The sequence below is a fragment of the Bombus vosnesenskii genome, unplaced genomic scaffold (assembly GCF_011952255.1).
Source record: "Bombus vosnesenskii isolate JDL3184/JDL3185 unplaced genomic scaffold, Bvos_JDL3184-5_v1.1 scf7180000013263, whole genome shotgun sequence".
Lineage (NCBI taxonomy): Eukaryota > Metazoa > Arthropoda > Insecta > Hymenoptera > Apidae > Bombus > Bombus vosnesenskii.
Window position 1 is genome coordinate 8,121,019 of NW_022882923.1, and position 22,365 is coordinate 8,143,383.

At 49.0% G+C, this 22,365-nt stretch overlaps 1 protein-coding gene across 16 annotated transcripts in view; it reads right to left on the reverse strand.

The window, feature by feature from the left end:
* LOC117233506 (zinc finger protein 853-like) overlaps positions 1–22,365 on the reverse strand; it is a 64,490-nt gene that overhangs the window by 12,644 nt on the left and 29,481 nt on the right. For 7 of the 16 annotated variants that reach the window (XM_033493956.1, XM_033493965.1, XM_033493890.1 and 4 more), the window contains 3 exons: positions 21,451–21,781; positions 5,071–5,264; positions 1,029–1,058 (listed from right to left, as the gene is read on the reverse strand). In XM_033493956.1, the coding sequence (XP_033349847.1) occupies positions 1,029–1,058; positions 5,071–5,264; positions 21,451–21,781 (555 nt within the window). The remainder of the gene's footprint in view (positions 1–1,028; positions 1,059–5,070; positions 5,265–21,450; positions 21,782–22,365) is intronic. The other 9 variants (XM_033493972.1, XM_033493882.1, XM_033493907.1 and 6 more) reach the window with 5 other exon arrangements.

Below are 22,365 nucleotides of genomic sequence, written 5' to 3' on the forward strand. Positions count from 1 at the left end.
CCACCCCAGCCGAATCGGAGCGGGAATGATTTCATTAGGTTTCGGTCGGCGATGGAGTGTTGTGTGTACGGTACCGAGACAGAGAGGAGAAAAAGGGGGCCCGCTGAGGCGGAGACTGTGCAAAAAAATTAATATCGAGGGGGATCCGAGACCGGGGGAAGGAAAAAAAAAAATGGTCGGAATAGACGAGTGGAGATCTCGTTGATTCGAGGTAGATGGTTGGGGCCATCGGTGTTCTCTCGGTGTTCTCTCGGTGGCGCGAGAAAACGATGCCGCGAAAAACAAATACGTCGAAACTGCTCGGAAAAAGAAGTTTCGGACCGAATGGCCCGGTTTACGAGACGCTCCGCCACGAAAGGCACGCGTCCCACTTTTCTATTTTAACGCCGTAAAAGAAGCAAAGAACGACGTGGTCCTTCTGGAGACTCGCCAGGCAACGATGTCGCACCGGGCAGGGAAGTTAACGTTTGGAGGCGCGTGGCTGACAACAGGCGGGGGTAGTCGATCGGGGTGTTACCCGCAGCGATGGGCGAATCGTTTGATCAGAAAACGCGCGTATAGGAGCATGTGTGTAAGAAGTAGAGATTGCGTGCATCCTGTTTCCCAGGCGATTGGCAGGCTTGGATCGAAGGACGACTCTTAGACCGTACTTGGCGAGGTATCGAGCACACAGGGCGCCACGAACAACGCGAGCGTGAACGTTTCTGTTGATATCGATGATAAGATGGAGAAACATCGGAATCGTTAGATCGTGCGTATCGAGGCTCCTAATGTAGCCAATTATCACGGAGGATGCAGAGGACGTGATCGATTAACGAACGCCAGATACTAGACACGTGGAGAACGTATATCGAATTTCCTCGGAGTTTCATCGAGTTTAGGGGTGAAAATCGATCGAAAGAGAGCGAGCCGCGGTTTCCTCGTTACTGTCGATGGGCAAATGAAACGTGAAATTTTGCAAGCATATCGGAATTACACCCGAAAGGAATTCCCATGGGCTCTCCCGTATTTTGACCCGATCATTTTACCTTTAATCGTTGCCATGGGTACTTGGAACACTGCGACAAAGAGAGACCAGCATGAAATGAAGATCAATTTACATTAATTCGAGACAATTAAATATCGTTTAGATTCAGTTGCATTTTTCAGAATGCCCACATTCCAACGTCCCTTGCTTGACACAAAGAATATAAACAAGCGTTTCGTTCGCAATTCGACGGTGCTTTTACGCGCGCGTTGCAACGTTCTGCCGGCTGTTCCGACGGCTGTTCCGACGGTGAAATTTCGATCGTCGAGTCGCGGTCAATTTCTTGATCGAAAGAAGAGAAAGAGAAGAAAAAGAAGAAGAAAAAACAAGGAAAAATATAAGAAAAGAAACAGCGAGGAAAAAAAAATGTGTATAAAAGATAGGGAAAGCAAAGTTAAAGAAGCAGCGTAACGGACGCGGCGCGGCACGGTTTTTGAAACACGGAATAACGAATCCCCGTGGCGAGAGGAAAAATAAATCTAATGGCTAACGAGTTTTTACCGAGCTGCGCGCTTGGGCAATTAAGAAGAGGGTAGGGTAGAGAGGGGCTCGATGGGAAGAGCCCGGAGGTGAGTCGGAAGAAGGTCGAAGGTACGAGAAAGTACGCCAGCAGAAAGGGTTGTATCGTGTTGCACGACATTCAACCCCTTGTACCGCTAAACTACGGATAAATACGAAGGCTCTGTGCCACGCAAAAGTGGGTAAGACGTGACGGAGAAGCAGCGAAGAAACCACAGACACGGGCGAGTTCGCAGTGCTTTGACATTTTGTCGCGTCTATATACTTTTTCTCTGTCGTCGCGTTGAAAAAGAAAAGAGGAGGCGCTCGACCGAAAAGGCAAAACGAGACGGGCGGACGATCCGTTCGCGATTGATTCGCGCGATCGGACCAGCGTCTGTGTCCCTGCGTCGAATGGTCGTCGTCTGACTGGAAGTCTGCGAACGCGTAAAGCTCGCGTGAATTGGAAGAAACGTCGGCCCGTTGCTCGGCTGGCTCGAAACAAAGAAAGGGATAACACAGTTCATAAGACGCACGAAGGAGGCGCAGAGGGAGGAAATCTAAGTTTCTACGGCTGGCTACCGATCGTTCCGTATAATACATTTACGCTCCGGCCTATTATAATATCGTACTCGGAGTGTATTGTCTTTCTCGGCCGGGATAATGTTTCGTCGACACGCCAGGCCTCGACCCAGAGTGTAACTCTTTCGTTTCCCCTTTCTCTCGCTCTCTTCCACTTTCGCTTCTTCTTTCTCCTTTTTTCTTCTTGCCGTTTTAGACAACGATCCATTAGCTATCAGGGTAGTTGACGAAGGGATGGGACTAGATAGCCTGGAATAGCGAAAACAATTTCAAGAAATCTGCCCTGGCGAAAATTCGATTAGCCGCGCAAGATGGGCTCGAGCTCTCTCTCCATTTGTTTCGTTTCGTTTCGTTTCGTTTTATTTTCACCAGGCGGACGAACTCTGTTTCTGTCGCGCTGGCGGCTTTTAATTACTTCTCCGCACTCTCTCGCAAGATTTCCTCTCCGTGTTCCTGCTCGTGTTTCGTGTTCGTGCTTCTTCCTCCTCTCCCCTCCTCCTCCTCCTCCTCCTCCTCCTCCTCCTCCTTCTTCTTTTCCTTCTTTTTCTGCTGCTTCTTCTCGTCCTCCTACTTCTTCCACTAGTCGGTCGTCCTCTTCCTCATCTCGGTTTCTTTTGAACCGGGACTCGGGCGCTACAAAGACGCGCGCTGAACGCGGGCTACTTTTAACTCGAGCCGTTTTCATCCCCTCGCACCGACTCGCGAACCGCTGTATCTCTCGTTATTTTATTAAACGCGTTTGTCGGTGACTGTCGGCGACGAACACGAGTTGCGCGTGTACCACCGCCCTCGTAGGTGGAAAGTCGAATCCCTGGGACGGTTCTCGTGGAGATTTATCGGGTCACGGAACGGGGGAGGGGGAAAGAAGCCGAACGCTTTAGCCGAGGATTAGCTTTCAATTAAAAGGATCTTGACGAGCGGAGCGTGTTAAAAGAAGGATATTTATTGCCCAGGAAGCGGCGTGTAACTCGGATTACGATCGCGTGGCTCTCTGGAAGCACCTGATTCCTCGCCGTTTTACGAAACAGGCGTTAAAAAGGTTCTGGATAGAAAAACGCGTCTTGGTTCCTTCCTTCCTTCCTTCCTTCCTTACTTCCTTCCTTCCTTACTTCCTTCCTTCCTTCAAAGAGGAAGCTGTCGCGTTGCTGCCGCGCGTGCCGATGGACAAGCGCGGACCAAATCAATCAGACTCGACGCTATGGAGGGCGACGCGCGTAAGGGCAGACTCGACGATTCCGTCGGTACTCGCTAGAGCGTCGTTCGCACGTCGATCGTAGAGTATCAATGGAGCGTATAATCCGTTGGAGTTTACCGCTTCTTCTTTTAGACCTTACGAGCTTACAAGGAGATTGTCAGTTTACGACTGGTTACGCAACAGGCTTGGTCTAATTGGACAGGGTAAAAAGAACCCGATTGGTTCTTCACTGTGGCGAAAGAAGCGCGAGAAGCGCGAGAAGACAAGCAAAGAGAAACAAGAGAAAAGACCGAGTCACGGACGGCTCGACAGATGCCTTCCCACGTTTTTTCGTCAAGACATGTGCCTGGCGCGGCGAAAGGGTTGAGAAATTCAGTTGGCCGAGCGAACCGGGCAAAAAACCACCCCACGGTACAAGATTCCTCTGGTAATCGCTACGTGCCGCGATTCACTGCCAGGGGTGAATTCGATTAAGCGTCGGGGACGCGATCTTCCTTCCAGATGATTCGATTTTTTTCTCTCTCTCTCTCTCTCTCTCTATTTCCCTGTCTACGTCCGATCTGTAATGCACGTTGCTTTCCCCGGCATTCGCGGTTTTGTTCTCCAAACGGGACTGACGCGTCAACGAGCACCGATCGTTGGTCGTGTCCCGTTGCTCCTTAAACGACGATTTCTCGAGTCACGCTGGCTCGTTGAGTTCGTACGAAACGAACGTGTCTCGATGCTTGCTTCTTCTTGGATGGTTTTTTCTCTCTCGTCGAGTCGTGGCGTGCTACCGGCCGTCGTTGGACGAAGATCGCAGTGACGATATTGCAGGGACGGTTAGCGATCGATAATGGGCGACAGAATGAAGGCGTGTGTCGAACGAAGGTTGGCCTGTATCGCCCTGCGAACTGCCGTTCAAAATTCGAAGCGGCTCGTCGGTGAAGAAAAAAAAAAAAAAAAAAAAAAAAAGGAACAGAAAACCCACAACCAAAGCAGTCCCAAGCGTTACGAAGAAACCCAGCGGAATGATCTATGCTACTGTTAGGATCTTTGTCTATCGTTGCGACAGCAGCAGCAGCAGCAGCACGCGCGGAGACTGTCGCGTCTACGACGAGAGTTACGTGGCACTTGCGAACCGGGAGCGAAACTCTTTGGCACGGTTTAACGCGAGAGCGGTGTCCCTTGTCTCACGATCCTACGGAGATAAAACGAAACATCGATCTCGTCGCGGTGGCTCGAAACTGCTACGTTACCGCGTTTTAAAGCGCGATCAACACGCGTTTTACCGTATATCGAGTGCCTGGCCCCGCGAACGTGGAAAACCGATTAAACGATATGCCGGCTTTCGCGGAGCAGATCGTTTGGTCTGTGACGTTTAACAAAGTTGCGTACGTATACATGATCGTAACGAAGAAAAGAGCAGGATGGAGCCTATGGTAGATAAGACTGAATCCGCTGAGAGAAATGGTTCGGACAGAAGCGTGACCCGCCACCATGTGTGCATACAGAGAAACGTGTTCCGTAACACGGTTAAGGAAAAAACTATGCGTAATAGCGTTTGTCGGCCGACAGAAGAGCGTCCAGCGGAGTTTGGCGAGTTACGTTATGATAATGCATATAGGTAATGTACGAGTTACATATCGCACGTGTACAACCGTCTGATTGACTTTCTAGACTCGGTTCTCCGGATCTTTCCGACCATGGTTCGATTATTATCGTGTGCGAGCACCGCGTTAAGTAGCCAAAATGCCTGTTGTTGTTGGACGTCGGATTTGGTACATACATGACTGACCTTCGACGTGTGGGTACGAAGGCTGGATTCTGTGGCGAAGCCTTTGCCGCAGATGTTGCAATGGAACGGCCGGTTCTTCGCCCGTTCCACCTGAGCGTCGTGATTTCGAAGGTGTTGCTGCAAATTCGATAATTGAATGAATGCCCGCCCGCAATCCGGTAGATGGCACTTGTACGGACGTTCACCTGCAACAAGAAAAGTTTATTTCGTACCGTGAATCGGCGCACGGACAACATCTATCGATAAAACGATAACGATAACGATAACGATAACGATAATCGGCCGTGCGTCGGTGGCGGAGTCGCGACTATGATGGCGTACCGTAGTACGACGCGAGGTTTCAATTTCGTCGACGGGTTAAAGAAAGAGGAAAAGAGAAAGAGAAAAAGACGAAGAAAAGAAAATCGGACACGATCGCATCGATAGAAGCAAATCGATCGGCAATCGATAATCGCAACGCTATCCGTGAAAGCGTAACGATTCTCGAATGGGTGATTAATCGTGAAACGCGTACGAGATACGAGAACACGGTACGAGACAACGTAGGTCGCCGGTCGAATTACTTTTTTCCGGGGACGTGCAACAGGTATCAGCGGCCAGATTTAGGGATGAGCGTAAAAAATGCCACTCGTTTTAAAACGACCATTAGAGTCGCTGTTTTAACAGCCCGTAACCAGCACCCTGATTTAAAACAATGAAAGCGTATCTGTTTGTCGGCTTTTTTTTTTTTTTTTTCTTTCTCCTCCACTCTGTTTGCGTGTATAATCGCGCGACAGAGTGGTGATTCGCCCCGAATCCTGGTTCGCTTCGAATCCCGGTTCGCCGATCGAACCATTGGTTTCGAGAATTTTTAATCGACGTGGTACGCAGCAGATTCGTATTAACGAGCAGAGGGATCACGGCAATTTGTAGGAGTTAATTCTCGCTATCCGACCTAACTTACGCGTCAAGCATTTATGCAGATTCTTTCCTAATTATTTTAAAAGCCGATTAATATTAAACCGGCGATGTTAGCGGGAAAACATCAGTCGGAGCTCTCAAGCTATTCCATCGATTGGCGTCGAAGGAACGGTGCAATTTTTATTACGCTCTCTGGTTCGTTGCTAGCCCGATGCTCGCCCGTTGCTCTATTCTAATTCCCACAAGCGATTGGCTCAATTTAACTTTTATTAATATCGACATTCTTCCCCGATCCTTTTTACCCCAGGCACTCGTCCTTTTTCCTCCTTCTTGTTTCCTCTCCCACTCTCGCTACACTTGTTACTTCCTCGTTAGACCAGATTCATCTTTTATTCAGTTCGATCGAAGTTTTAATAAAAATAACTCGATAACATCGTCCACGTTTCTTTTTTAATATCTCTGGCTGCGCTATCTCGCTGGCATTACCCTTGCAACTTGAAGTAGATCAAATTCTTCAGAACGAATACGCCGTGATACACTTACTTGATATTTACAGATATATAGCGGCAATATCGGAATTGTGCAGAGAGAGAGAGAGAGAGAGAGAGAGGGAGGGAGCAATTCTTAAAGAGAGGGTCGCGGCGTAGGTCCTTTAATAAGGGAAAGATTCGATTCTCCTCGAATAACGGGAATATAAATTTGATATCCGGAATATCATCACGGGACTGTGAATATATATGCAAATTCGGGTCTACTTTACGAGCGCTGTTAAAAAATTTGTTTCACCTACCAAGTATTGGGACGAGAATTATACTCTGGATATTTTATCGTAGAGATCGTACGAAGAAACGAAAGAAACCTTTAGGGGCATATTTGTTTGTAGCTAATAACAGAGACGGTTACGGACAGACAGACAATTATTTTCTCAGTTATCCATTCCGAATTCTTTGTCGCTTTATCGTATCGTCGAACGGTGAAGATAGCGCGAGAAACAAAACACGATCTCTCGATGAACTTGTCATCCGTCGCGCAAAGTTTCTACGGTAGTCGTAATATTTTCCTTATGCCGTACATGGCAAATTAATGCGACAAAACGATAGAGGGGAAGCAGCGTAAAATTTATTTATTACGCGCCGTTGCACGATGAATACATCAATGTAAGGTTCTGCTTTTATCGGCGAATGGAAAGGGAAATAGAAGGAGAAATAGAGGGAGAGAGAGAGAGAGAGAGAGAGAGAAAGAGAAGGAGAGATAGGATGGGAAAGAAATTGAAAAGACGAGACAGGCACGATGTAAGATTGGAAAACGCCGCGTAACGCGTGGCAAAAGTTATAGCCAATACGTAAACTATTACTTTTACGAGCTTTACTTTATCATTTTTATAAGCTTGGCCAGGCGGCCGTTTTACGAGTGGCGTTTATTTAGAAGCCGTGTACGCGCGCGTAAAATTTTATCGTGTTTGCATTTTCTGAAACACGCCTGTTCTACGCATCGCGTACGAATTTATCAAATATGCTTTTTTCGAATGACACGCAACCTTTTAACTTATAGATGCGCGTATATAACTACCTGCTGTCTCGATGATACACCGTTTCGAGTTCGATTCGAGTTCGTTCATTTTCTGCCGTACGAAAAACGCTTATCTATTCTTCTATTCAAGATTTCGCGGTTTCTTCTACCAGCGACGCTGCGTCCTACGTTTCGGTAGCCAGAACGATTTTTAAACGTACGTGGTGTGCCCGCGTGTCGATGACAAGCACGGACGAATTGATAGCGATATAGCCATAGCGATAAATAAATAAGGGAGGGTGCCCGTGTTTAATTAACACATTGCGATTCTTTTACCACCGAATAAAATGTAACGTCGGTTAATTGCATTCGATTTGGTTAATCGGGCAAACGATAATAATCCGCAGGTTTTTTCTTTCAGAGGGAAAATAACGCGGCGGAGATGGATGCGTTTTGGCGGACGCATTCGTCCCGATGCTCTTTTTACTGCTCCCGGTTTAATGCCTTTCCGCGTATCTCTCCTGGCGACACTAAACATGCATCGACATTAAATTTTACTTGACGACCGTAATTCCCCGACGGTGTATAACGTCATTACATTCATCACCAACACTAGCTCGGAATATCAAATGAGAGTGGCGATATATTTGATTATTTGTCAGTGGTGCGGTTTCGCAGGCGCGTGTATCTCGCCGCCCATCGCCGATCCGCGGGAAAATTCCTCGCACGTTTTTCCACGAATTCGGTCACGCGTACCTGCGTGTATCGTACAGCGCGTGTGCACTTTTTTTTTTATCGCGCGATACGCCTCGTCGTCCACTCGTCAAAATCACCGCCGAGCTTGCAAAAGTAGGTAGAAAGCTGGGAAAAAGCTGGCACGTGGTTGAACGTGTGAGTACGATACACAGCTTGGATACGTTCTCCTCTCTCTCTCTCTCTCTCTTTCTCTCTCTTTCTCTTTCTCTTTCTCTCTTTCTCTCTCTCTCTCTCTCTCTCTCTCTCTGTCTCTCCCTCGGGCTTTTCTATCTGACTGTGTCCTCCTCTTTCTCTTCCTTTCTCCCTCCAGTTCTCTTCGATGCTCGTATACACCCCCTCCCTTTGCAACCCTCTTGCCTCGTCCGTGGAAACGGCGAGCCCCCTCCGGCTTCGTAGCACCGACCACCCAGCGGCCCTCCACGGCCCACTACACGTCCACGGCAGAAAATTAATGTCCCCTGCAATCCATGTATAATGCATTCGCATTTCGTTGAACGAACAAATGAACGCACCGCTAGAAAATTTACGTCCTATCTCTCTCTCCCTCCCTCCCTCCCTCCCTCCCTCCCTCTTCCTCCCCATGTATTTCTCTGTCCTCCTCCCTTCGCACTCTTCTTTGTTTCTCTCGTGAGATCTTGCGCGTGTGCAACAAGCCGGCCCTGACCAACCCGTCGTTGCACACACGTTCTCTCTCGCTCGCTCGTTCCCTCGTTCCCTCTTTGTCTCCCCGTCGTTCTCTCTTTCTCACGCCGTTTTCCCCTCCATTCCAGTTTGCCATCATCGAAATTCCGGCTGGAAATCATTAAATTGCACGCACTCACACGCACGTGCGTTCTGCTCGCGCTGCGATGACCTCGTCTTTCTGCCCTCCTCTGGTACTCGCCCCATCTCGCTCCATGATGCTCGTCGAGCTATTCGTACGAGCGATACCTTGAATTTCGCGACACGGGGGAGAGCGAATACATAGTTGCCGGGGGAAAAATCGGGGATGAGAACGCTGCGAGCCAACGAATGGAATGTTTGTATATCGCGATGATATTTGCCGTGCGCGCGCCCCCTCCGCTTCGATGACCATTTCTCTCGCTATTTCCCTCTCCTTTCTTCTTTCTCTTTCTTTCTTTCTTTCTTTCTTTCTTTCTTTCTTTCTTTCTTTCTTTCTTTTTCTCTTGTTTTGGCTCTTCCGTTTCGTCGAACGACCGCGACCCGGGTGGAAAATCGAAGGGAGGCGAAACGTTTTTGGCGGCTCTTGCCGTGCTTTTGCATTCAACGACGGAATCATCGGCCATGTGCGGAGGATTTCGAATTGCTGGGATCTGTTAAAAGTTCTACCGGCGTTTGACTGGCGAACGAACGGGCAACAGGGCGGACCGCGCGCTGCTTGGGTTGCACTGCGAGGCTAGAGGGTTAGTTGGACGTGGAAAATTGACGGCGGAACCGATGCGACGTTGATTACGTTAACCTTGGTTCAATCGGAAAGTATTTGTGGAAGGGCGATGTTACGTCCATTTTCGTGCTAATTAAAGTGCGCTTATCCAGGATTTGTTCCGGCAAAGCAGCCAGTTTAAGAGTAATTTAACTTTGAATGTGGATTAAAAGCAAAGCACGACGTTGATCCTCGATAGATGCTATTAATTCCCATCCGCACGCCGGAATTATCGATAGCATTCGGAACGACGATATCTCGCGGGTCGTTGGAAGAGCGGTAATCACTTAGAACGATATAAAAAGACATTGATCAACCCTTGAGGCCGCGATCCTAGCCGTCGTGTATTAATTATTGCAACGATAATGCCGAGTCATTACGGATTTAACAATCGAATCAATGATTACGGTACCGTAGGCTATTAAACAAATTACGGTAATGTAACGAGCCGAATCGGTCTCTCGTAGCAACCAGTTGGTTCGCTTTTATACCCGTTTTATCACCATGATTATAACGCTGTTCTTCGGGCACGAGGCGCTCGTTATTATTTTCCTCGCGGCCTTTGAATTAACTCGTCTCCTACCGCTCGATGATTCCTGTTCGTTCGTCGTCAGTTTTAGGAATTTCTTCTTCCTTTTCCGGTGGATCGGTGGAGAAGCGTGGGGTTCGCTGGTGCGAGGCTCGATTATCGGGTGGACGCGAAACGCGGCTCGGAATTACTTGGTGATCACGGAAATCACGAGCAGCAAATCGTATGAAATTTATCGAAAGAAGGAAGAGCATTAACGCGGATGCGACCGAAATTTATAGGCTTTGAAATTACCATGAAAGCAACGTTAGCGGCGCGTTGGTTGCTGTGTGTGTGTAGCGTGTATCGCGCTAGGAGAGCGCGTTACCAGGCGCATAGTGTGCGAGCGGGATAGCTAGAGCAAGATCGGGAGAGAGAGAGAGAGAGAGTGTGTGTGTGTGTGTGCGTTAGTGAGTGAGTAAGTGAGAACGGGGAGAGCGAGAGAGCGAACATCCCTTTCCCGAGCGATGCAGCCGAGCGTTTCACGCATGCATGGAAATCATTAAAATAAAATGGCCGATAACAAATGACTGTTGCAAAGAGGGGAGCCCTCCCGCTTGGCGGCCATCTTGGTTCACGTGACCGTCATCCGGGCAACCACGGGCACGCCACGCCCCTTTAATGATTTCTACCCCCTGGCGAATGTACCGTACGTACGTACGTGCGAAATTTCACGAGTATGTGTGCCTATATCCCTCGCATACGCGGGGTACAGTCATCATCAGTAGTCTAGGCCAAATCACCCCGGTACATTCTCTTCAAAACCTACTGGCGACCATGGCAACGCGTAACCCCGTGCCTTCTCGGCAGTTTGCGTTTTTCAATGATTCGTTTCAGCAACGAAATATCCGTCCTTTGCAACCATCTGCCCTCTGTTTTAAGAATAGTTCGATGTACGAAGCTTTGCCAGATACCATTAAATACCATTAAATACCATTAAATACGATTAAATACGATTAAATACGATTAAATACGATTAAATACGTTTAAGTACGATTTACGAAAGGAACGGGGCAAACGTGGTATTTGCAAGGCGAGAGTAACTCGAAAACCGGATCGTATTCGGTCCGGTCTCTCTCTCTGACCGTTTTCTTCAGGGTACGTTGCTGCTACGTATCGTTTCTATCGGCACAGGCAGTTGGAATAGCAAGGTCTGGCAATCTAGTTTCCCAGATATCTCCACGAACGATGACGGACAAACGTGCCGGGAGTGTTTGAGAATCGTCGAGTGGCAGACGTTCGAGCATCAGCGGCTGTCCATAATCGATATTCTTGTGGCTCGCGTTGCTCCAATCGTTCTTCGCCATCGTCTTTGGATCGTATCTTTCGAAACACATCCCATGCGAGCATCGGACGTCTTAAATTGGAGTTTCCTACAATTGTCAAACGTACGCTGTTGTCGGCCATAAGCGGCTAGGTATCCTATCGTCGTTTCGTGGCTTTGGGATTCATTTTCTTTAATAATTTCGTGCAAAAGCAGACCGTTAATTTTTGCCAAATATGCGATAAACACGTACAGTCCGGTCGGACTACCATACACGACGATACGCGCGCTCTAGATCGCGATAGGATTCGATCTCGTCTGGTTATTCCCACCCTTATCCAATCTATCGTCTGTTTCAGTTCTGAAGAAACGACTTGCATCGGAAGGAGGAAAATACACGCGAATCGCTCGTAGCTATGGAGCTGTGGCCGCGATAGGCAGCGTGCGCACACAGAGATTTTCCATCGGTGTGAGATGCTTGAATCGCAATATATCGAAGAAGCATATTTGCGAGCGATCTTGAACTGTGACAGTCGCATCGGACGTACGTATCTGACGTTTATAGGAAATTCCATCGTTAACGCGGTGTTTGATTCACGTGGAAAGATATTCGGGTAGTTTCCCCCGTTGACGACGACGGCAAAGAAACTCGTTGTACCGGTTGGTCGCATCGTACGCGGGTGGAACGTTATTCGGGCATATGGTAGCTTCTTCCGTCTCGCTCGCGCTCACCCTCTCGGATCGTTTCACCTGCCCTGTCCGAAACTCTTTATCGTTTTTTCTTTTCAACCGATACCTTGGCCCTTTCTTTTTTCTTTTTTTTTTCTTTTTTTTTAGACCGCCCAGAGGGAACGTGTCAGGGTCGCTGACCCCTAAAGCTGGAAACCCTTTCTTCCTGTGGTTTACTTCTTCCTGACCGAGGCCGTCGAACTCATTTTCACCGATTTGTTGTGCACTGCCACTGCCTCGCCTCGTGTTCGCCACCCGACAAATGTCCACGCCAATGTTGTACCAACATTTTCCCGATCTGACCAAGCTTCGACTGCCATTCGACTACCTCGAATTTGTCAAGATCTTTCTCCATATCGTCGTCCTGTCTCGCCTTTCTAGATATTAATTAGCGAGGATTGTAAGAAGATTGGGCGGTGAGCGCAGCTCTTTTTTCCGCAGCAAGTGGAAGCTCTAATTTCACGGCTTGGTCATTTTTCTGGCGGACATGGCCGAGCATAATTTATTCTCGATGCCTGATGAGTCCCATTGTGTTGAGACGGTGTGGCTGCTGCTTCACCGTTTGAAGGGGGTGAAAACGAGCCAAGGGGGTCGCCGTTGGAAGAAGGGTTGCAGCAGCGGAGAAAAACGGACGAGGAATTATGTAAGACACCGGAAAGAAGGAGTGTACGCGGCACGCCAGCCCCTTGTTCTGGCACATCCGTCCGAGTGGTAACGATCGTTGCGCTCCTGGATGCAGGACAGGATCTCGAACCTTTTCCCGGCGACGATTCTCGCCACTTAACGGGCATCTCGTCGAGACCTTTTTTCTCCCTTCTTCTATCGTTCTCGACGACGTCGTTGTAGTAGAAGCAGCAGCGGTAGCGATAGCGGCGGCGGCAGCAGCAGCAGCAGCAGCAGCAGCAGCAGTGGCAGCAGACTTTTCGGGTCATTAGGCAGATGGGGGTAAAAAGGGGTAAAAATTAATGTCTCAGAACGAACGTTCGGCCTGTCGAGTGGCCGGCGGAGCTAAGTCCCGATGGCTCTCGTGTCTTTACGATTTTTCATCGCGAGCCATTTGCTCGAGAGAGGTCTCGAAAGTACCTACCACCTTTCGTCTTCCTTCGAGTTACAGTTATAGCCGTGTTCGTTGCTGTCGTTCCGTGTTCTAGAAAATTATGATACCTCGAAGAAGAAGGACAGTACGATGGGAGAAGAAGACGGAGATTTAATCGGTCGTAACGTAACAAGATCCTGTTAAAAACACGCGAAACTCGTCGACGATTCGAAGGAGGTCAGTAGGTGTAGTATAATGGCCAGCCTATTAGGGTGGAAGAGGAACGAGACGCACAATCTGCTATTGACAGCCCGAAGATTTTCAACGACGGGCTCGTTTCTGGCTTGTCGACCTTCTGGCTTGTTGAAAGAAAGCCCGATCCTGGTTTTCCTTAGCACACGGTCCAGTTTCAAGCACAAAGGGTTGCAAAGGGTGGCAAAGGGTGGAAGTGGCGCGCGTTTCCCCTCGCGTATTCTTATTCTTGGCGTTTTAATCGTATCGCGCACCCTTATGAAACCATGTTGTGTCTTTGTTATTCGTTTGTGATCGCGTTGTTCTTCGCGACTCTCTCTCTCTCCCTCTCTCTCTCTCTCTCTCGTTGTTTCTTTATCCGTTTGTTCGTTCTTTGTGGAATTTCAAGTTTAGAAAAGATAGACGGTCGGGATCCCGTATCGGCAGCAAACTTGGAATCATTTACGATCGCGTTTGCGTTCACGACGCCGCTTTTATTCCTCTTTCGTCGACTCTTGAGTTTAGAGAAGGTAAGATCGTCCCACATCAGGAGCAAAGTTGAAATCGTGCCGGTTTTAAGTGCCCACACGTCTTTAAGCCTGTTGAGCACGACGCGACGTATACGAAGGTATATACGAGGGTATACGAAGGTGTGCAAAGGTGTGCGCGAAGGTGCGCGAAGGTGCGCGAAGGTGCGCGAAGGTGTGCGAAGGTGTGCGAAGCGTACCTATAACTCGACCAGTGCACACAAGGCTGCGCCCAAAGTTTCTAACGTAAGACTGTTCTCGTATGCCGTATGGCGTCCTGCGTTGCCTCCCACACATGCCGTGTAGAAAGTTTACTAGATGGAAATCTATATCTTATTTTACGGCCGGCCGTGCTCAATATTCTTGACCCGCCGGCCCGACGCGACTCTCCGATATAAATGGTCCGTGTAAATCTTCTGTCCGTTGTGGGCCGTCTGGCGGAGAAATGCGAGGAGCAAGAAAAAACGAAGCGTGTATCGTACGACGGGAGGATAGAAAGTATTGGGCTAGGATCAACGGCCTCGTAAGAATTTTTATTGCAACCGCAATTAGCAGCGGTTTACGGAGAATCTGGCGGTGGTGGTCGTGTTTTTAGAAACAGGTTTCAGAACCTTTTCTACTATTTTATTCTTGCGCGTAAGCGATATCGCGCAAGAATGCAGCCACACAGAAGCTTGGATTCGATCGAGGCTTTACTTATCAGAGCCGCGGCCTATGTTATCTGTCTTGGATCGCCGCGTATCGCAAATGTTTTATGCGAAAAAAAAAACGAGTTATCCTGCCATCTTGGTTTAAGGATCGATACGTACGCGTACGCGGACGCGGACGCGGACGCGGACGCGGACACGAGTACTTTTGCAGGAGAGAAAGAACGACGGTTTAACAAACAAGTGGATGGAATTTGTTTGCGCGAAATTACTGTACTCGTGGCAAAGGAGCAGCACCGAGTATCCTTAACCTAGAGAGACCGGTTCTACGGTTGAAGCGTGATCGTGCAGTCCTCGTTGAAGATCGTAGCCGATTTTGTGCAAAAAGTCGCTTTCGTGCCAGCTTAGAAAGTCAATCTAGATTTTGTAGACCGTTTACTACATGCGAGTATACGTTAGATAGGGAACTGGTATGAAGCGAGATTACAGCCTTCTGGTGCTACGCTCACACGTATCGCGCGTGTATCTTGTCTTTACCGGTGGAATACTTTTTCCTGCTAAAAATTTGTTCACGGATCTCGCGCGAATTTTCCTCGCCGATCCGTTCTCTCTTGTATTTGTATCTCGAGTGCGGCGAACACGGCTAGCAGCGACGTACGTATATATCGGTCGTGGTGGTTCCCAAAGGGTCGGGAAAGTAAGTCAGTAATGCGAAAGGGTGAAGTCTCGTCCATCTTAAAGGCCTAAAGAGTCGCGTCTCTTTAAGAATTTTAAAACGATTCGGAGTTCACCCTCCGAAAGGACGCGCTAGCTCGCGTTGAAATAATAATCGGCGTTCGTTTGAAGCCGACCAAGGGCTTAATTAAGAATCGTTCGTTTTTCGGCCAGGGATTCCGGTGTCGGCGATGTTTTCAGCCAGAAGCGAAAAGTTGGCGTCGATTTTGCTTTTTACAGCTGGAAGAACAGTTATTACTTGCGAGTGCATCTCGGATTCTATTCTATATCAGTAACAGGCGATAAGATAACTCGTAGAAAAAATCACTCTCATGGCAACAATCTGAGAACGTACCGCGGATTTGCACGCTTTCGAAAAACTAATAGCTCTATGAATATTGCGGAAAGAATATTCGCTGAAAACTTGCACGCGCGAATATTTTATCCGACTATTTTCAGATAATCGAATCGACCTTTTTCGCGTCCCTTTCCTCCTTTCTTTCCCCGTTCCTTTCCACGTTCCTTTCCACGTTTCTTTTCTCGTCGAGTAAGATTCCGCTCTTCTACGATTATGAAATTTACACCACGCATTAATCTCGCGTTTAATAAAGTCCAATTACCGCGTTAACTCTTATCTACGATAATTTCATTTTTTGATGGTTGGTTTTCTTCGCTGTAGCCTACGAGGGCCGCCGTGGAGCTAGTTTCGAGGAATCCTTCGAGTTGCGACTAGATGAACGTGTTTGAAAAAGTCGGTCGAAATAGACAGTCGTTCCTTGTACGAATCTATCAACGTGCTTTCGAGCAAACATCGCGTAAAGCGAGATTACTTATCTCGGATCACAAACGGTACACAATGACAATGGCGCGCGCGATCGTTGAAAGGTGACCTTAAAAAAATGACGTGGCATTTTCGCGCGTTGCCGAATGCATGCTCAGCAGCTATATAGTCGCGGCGGCGGCGGCGGCGGCGGCGGCAGCTATGCCACGCTTTCGGTAACGACCGAATGCAAAACGGCGAATCGAGAGAAACGGAACACGGCCGCTGGTGCAAAAAGTGTCGACGATTAGGCCGCGTTGACTAGGATTTCGATGGCTAAAGGGAGAAGGCAGGCGAAAGAAAAGAAAAGAAAAGGAAAGAAAAGAAAAGAAGAACGGTCGGCGAGAGTAGGCGAGAGCGAAGCGAGAGTAGGTCGAAGAGGAAAGAAAAGCGTAGGCGTACCGTGTACGAACCATCATCCCCCCCGTGCAAGGGCAGACCGTCCCTATTCAAATTAACCCTCATGGAAAAAAATGCATCGCCGCGGAAGGGTTCCTAGAAAATTAGAATAGACTCATTGGCCTATGTATGGCTCGGCGGCCTATGCATATGCGGCATGACTACGTTAATTTTCTGGCAGGCCATACGGTATCTTCAACTTTTAATTATCTTTACCTTTTACCTTTTACCTTTTACCTTTTAACGGTTTAATTGCCTTTCTCTCCGCTATCGGGGAATAGAACTTTCTGACCGTTACTTCTTCTCTCTATCCTCGATTCCTGCCATCGTATACGCGAGATCGTTTTACCGTATGTGAACACGAGTTGCTCGTTCCCGAGGAAAACTTCTTGTACTCGTTTTTCACCGGTGAATTTGGCTAATTGGTCGTGATCTAGCGAGAGGCGGAGCGCGTGTTGCGGAGCTTGGCGATAGATGACGAGGGCCAACCGGCCCTACATTTCGGACCTACATTTCCCTCGCAACGTATTGCGTAACGCATTGTCACATCATAGAAACGGTAAATGACGTTTGACGTCGAATCGGTGCACGGTGACGAGCTCGGTCGAGAGCATCGCGCTCTTTTCTTTGGTCGCGACATTTCCTTTCGAATTTCCTTTCCACCGTCGAGTTCGGACCGCGCAATTTTGATATACCGGCAATTTCGGATGGCGACGCACATATTTACCAATATTAGGATTAATATCGCTCGATAAAATATTTACGATACGGGCACGGTCGACGGTTGATCAACTGGTATTGCGCGAATGAATTTTAAGTAAGGTATCGAACCACCGAAATCCGCCTTTCCGCGACAAAATGGAACGTTTATCGAAGCAAAGATTATTTTAGCGCAAGCCGCCAAGGAGAAATAATTGTGCCGTATTGAACGAGACGTTGGCGTTCCACGTTTTACGTTTCACCCGTACCATCCAGTTCTTCGCAGACGCGTAAAACGTTGTTGCTTTTGTTTAATCTTTCATTCCGCGTCATTTGTGATAAAGGGCTGGCGCCGCGTTCTTTCCACCGCACCGTGCCGCTTTGATTTTTCTCGAGACGTCTGGCGAGACGTTCCGTCGCATAAATTCTTAACTGGGTGAAATTAGCGAATTAAAAGTAGAGGAGGAAAGGAAAAAGGTGAACGAGTAGTCCGGTCAAAGGAGCAGGAGACAGGGAGGAGGGGGGACGGTGGTTCGCGGTGCGGAGAAATTTCTCGGTCCTGTCAAAAGGTCACCACCACCGACATCGCCGAACGGAACTGGCTACGATGATAGAAAAATGAAAAGCCTAACCGTGCGTCTATGCGTAGCTCTGAATTTACGGCGAGCGATCGGTCGATTTTTACGCGTCTTTCTCTCGTCTCTTTCTCGTCGTCGCCTCGTAAATACGGATACGCGAGCTCGTTCCGAAACGAAAGCATGTCTAGAGCGGACTTAATTTTTATTCATGCACCGACGATGCGGCAATTTTTCGCAGTCTTAAGTGGGCTTTAAAATTGTCCGGTCAATTTCGCCGCGGGGACGTGCTCCTTTTTTTAAACATCGTCGAAAGGGGTAAACCCCAATCCCGTAGTTCTTTGCCATTTGTATCGGTGTTAACCAACTCGTAACGTTCTCCTCTTAACGGGAACACCGTCGCTGCCCTATCGAATTTTAATGCGAATCGCGCTCGTTTCTCGAATCAACCCACGATAACTCGAACATCGATGGTTACGTCTCGTCGAAGCAGGAGAACAGACAGAAGGAAAAAGGGGAAAGAAACAGGAAACAAGGAGAATAACGCGAAGGAGAGGTGGCAAGGAGAGGGAGGAAGAACGTAGAACGAGAAATCCTGACGCGACCAACTGGCCGGTATCGTCGGTGTTCTAAAAGCTAACGCGACCGCTCGTAGCGTTCAGGAAAACCGATTAATTCCACGCGCGTAGGGTGACCGATCATTAGATTTCGCCCCCATGAAAATTGAGTTTTCCTCGTTGTCGAAGGGATAATCTTTGGTAGCCTCTGGCTCGTTGCGTACGAACTCTGTCGTCTATCCTCCAACACGCTCGCAAATGCGTACGGCTATTTATTGGGCTACTACATCCTAGCGTGTGCGTGCGTGCGTGCGTGCGTGCGTGCGGGCGGACGGGCGAGCGCTTCGCGTACGAGAATATAACGCGGTGGAGCGTGTGTGTGTGCGTTTGGGTTGGTTGGCGGTGGTGTACGCGTGCGACGGTGGCGGCGCGTAACTTCGGTTCCATTATTGAGCGATCGGGCGATCGAAAAATTCCCGCGCTTTTTCGCGTGCGGCGTCCCGAGTGGGGCAAACAGACCCTCTATTGGCTACGCGCCCAGTCACCCTCGTAAGCCCGCCGAGAGAGGGGAGGATGGACTCTACACCCTCGGCAGGTATTTGTCTAGGCTGCAGCTATTGACCAGCTATCGATATCGTGGACACTCACCGATATTATATTCGCCATCCTTCGTTTCTGCCGCTCTCGCCACCGTTTCCCACCCCCTACTCTCGCCTACCTTCTTCCCTTCCCCTCCCTCATCCCGCTGTTTCCCGTTTTGCCTATTGCTCATTGCCCGTTGCCCGTTGCCCGTTGCCCGTTGCCCGTTGCCCGCTGCCCGCTGCCCGCTGCCCGCGCGAACTCTGTCGAATTTCGGTTAATGAATTATATGCATATACGTTGCAAATTTTATAGGCGCGCGAATATATATTCGGCTGTCGAGGGAAATTGTTGTAATGCGCGCGCTGGGAGGACGGGGGGCGGCTGCCGGGGGTGGCGCGTGAACGCGACGGTGCGGCACTAAATTCCCGCCGTTTTTTGACTTTGACCGGCCAATCGCGGTGAGGCGGCGAGATCTCGCAGCGAAACGAGAAATCAATATGGTATGCAAATGCTGTGCGGAAGCGGTGTATCGTTTGGGAAAACAACGATAGATTTCGAAGGGGGAATTCGGAAGGAATTTCAGAGCCGCGAGCACGCCGATTTTTCGATCGCGAGAAATTGGTATGCCGGAGCGGCGCGGCGCGGCGCGGTGCGGCGAAAGAGATCGATCGAAAATGAGGAATTTTCTCGGTCGGAGTGCGGGGGGAGGGGGAAGGGGTTGAAAACGTTCGTCGGATGCCTCGCCGCTCGATCTAGGATCCTCGTCGATAGACCGGATAAACGAGCGGTTCTCATTCGTGACGTTACGGCGATTGGTCGCCGATTTTTCGCTCTCGATGTCTCGAAGCGGAGGAGGGGTGGCACCCTTACACGCTTATTTTAAAACGTTTCATCGATAAAGACACGGAAACCTAGAGCGGTGCATGCGATAGATGCGCGTACACCGACGTTAGCTCAAGTACCAGCCGTAGCAGCCGTAGCAGCCGTAGAGTGGTGGGTGCCTCGGTACGCGGAAAGGGTGATTATTAATGTAAGGGGTTGCCGAGCAGTAGTTAGTTGCTCGTTGGTAGTGATCGAAAAGGACGAGGGGGTGAAACTAGCGCGCTGAAATCAATGTCAGCTTTCCCCCCGCCTCCCCCAATTTTTTTCTTCCCTCGTTAAACACGGTTAAACAAACTGAGAACTCGAGAAGCAAGGAACCAACGAAGGAGATTTTTTCGTCAAGGTTCGTTCGACCAGCTTTCGAGGAAATTACCTCTTCCCGGTAATGATTTCGAAGGAATGTTTTGTTAAGACTCGATCTGTTATCCTCTCGCGAGCAGCGCAGCGAGAGCTCTTGGACGTTTCGATTAAATAGCTGGCATACCGACGAGGTTTCGTCTTTTTTTTTTCTTTTCTTTTTTTTTGCTCTTTCCTTTCATTCGAAAGAGCAGATCTTGGACGAGATGAACGAGACTTTTCCAAGGGTTCAGTCATACGCGGTGCTGACCGGTTCGCTTCTCGAGGCTAATACCTTCCGATTGACTACGCTCATCCCTTAATGAAATTCTTTCTACCCGGGCGCGACCCATTGGCTGGCTTTGCCGTCGAATTTTCTCATTATTACCGGTCCCTCGTCCGTTCTACGTCTTTCCGTCACTGCTATTCTTAGTCGAGCGGCCGCTCGATAAATTCGATCGTTCGGCCCCGCGTAAATTGAACTTATCTGCAATACGCAACTTGTATGCATACCGAACGACAACGTGTTCAGTCAACGGTGTCTTGGAAACCACGGTTCTGGTGCAGCGCGAGGCGCATTGAGCAATCTCGCAGCATGCATTAAAATTAGCCACAATCGGAACGCACGATCGCTCCAACAGATTATAATAGTATATTAATTTATTGATTATCGACTGGCCGCGATGCAATGCGGTATTCATAGAATTTACTATCAGTCCCGGGGATACTGAATGCATGCATTAAGCTCGGCGAGTCGTTGATTTTACCGCGATCATCGAAGACGGACGAATTACATATTTCGTTCTTACTGGGAGAGCAAGTCGCGAGAGAACTATTCGAACGAGCGAAAGAAGAACGATTTCGAATTGGATTCGCTTTCGACGAGCGTGCTCGATACGTGTGTATACGATCATAGAGAAAAAGGGAGAGAAAAAAGAAAAAGGGAGAAGAGAAAGGAGAAGAGAGAAAAGGAAGGAAGGAAGGAAGGAAGGAAGGAAGGAAGGAAGGAAGGAAGGAAGAAAGAAAGAAAGAAAGAAAGAAAGAAAGAAGGGAAAGAAACGGGGAGAGGAAAAAAGGACGAAAGTCAAAGGGCGATCGATCGTGACTAATTTGCGAATAAAAGATTATGAAAATGCTGCCGTGCCTGGAGATCGGAATCGTAGTCGATCCAGTAGGATTTCGGCGAGGCATCGTTGAAGGGTAGAACGGATACTCACCCGTATGCAGGCGGGTATGTTGCTGTACATGACTGAGCTGCTTGAACCTGCGGTCGCAATAGCTGCATTTGTACGGTTTCTCGCCAGTATGGACCCTGATGTGCTGTACGAGCTGGTGGTTGCTGGAGAATGACTTGAGGCATTGCTGGCACTGGTGTGGCTTTACCTCGTTGCCGGCGATCATGCCGCCCGGCCCGACGCCGATCGGACCCAGGCCTGCCAGTCCGCCCGCCACGCCGCCGCCAGCTCTCCCCGTCAGTGCACCCGCCGCGCCGAGCTCCCTCGCGTGCATCTGCATCGCGCTCTTGTGCATGAAGATCTGCGAGAAGAACTGCCACAGTTAGTTGGTACGCTGCACTTTTGGTCGAAAGACGGAGGATGGCCAGTCGACGGAAGTTGTGACCGCTGTACTCCCGCCGACCGCCATCGCCTCCTGGACTCTGAGAGGTTCGGCTCACGCGTTTATCCTCCGTTTCATTTTTCTCACGGCTGCCGGAAGGGAATCGATCGTCTCGGTTGTTTGCTTTATGTACGCGAAATCTGTCGATTTAGCGATTCGATTTCTATTCGATGCCTCGTAAATGTTCAAACGCCGATGCGCTCCAACAACACGGATATCTAGATTTTGCGCCAATTGTCAGAACGGAGTAGCTACGATCGTCGAGGCATCCAATGAATTCACGCGCGCGGCTGGAAGGTCGCCGTTTTCAACATGGCAAAGAGAACGAACGGACGGGAAGGTTCGTCATACGTAATAACCGTGTATCATGTTTTTCTCTGTACGAATATAGCATTTCGCGTAGAGAAAGGAAGAAAACGCCGGATAAACGTGTAGCCTCCCCTGTTTCGTTGTACGTAGACGGTTCGAGCGATCCACTTCATGATTTTCTTATGCAATTATAGATGGAAGAGAGG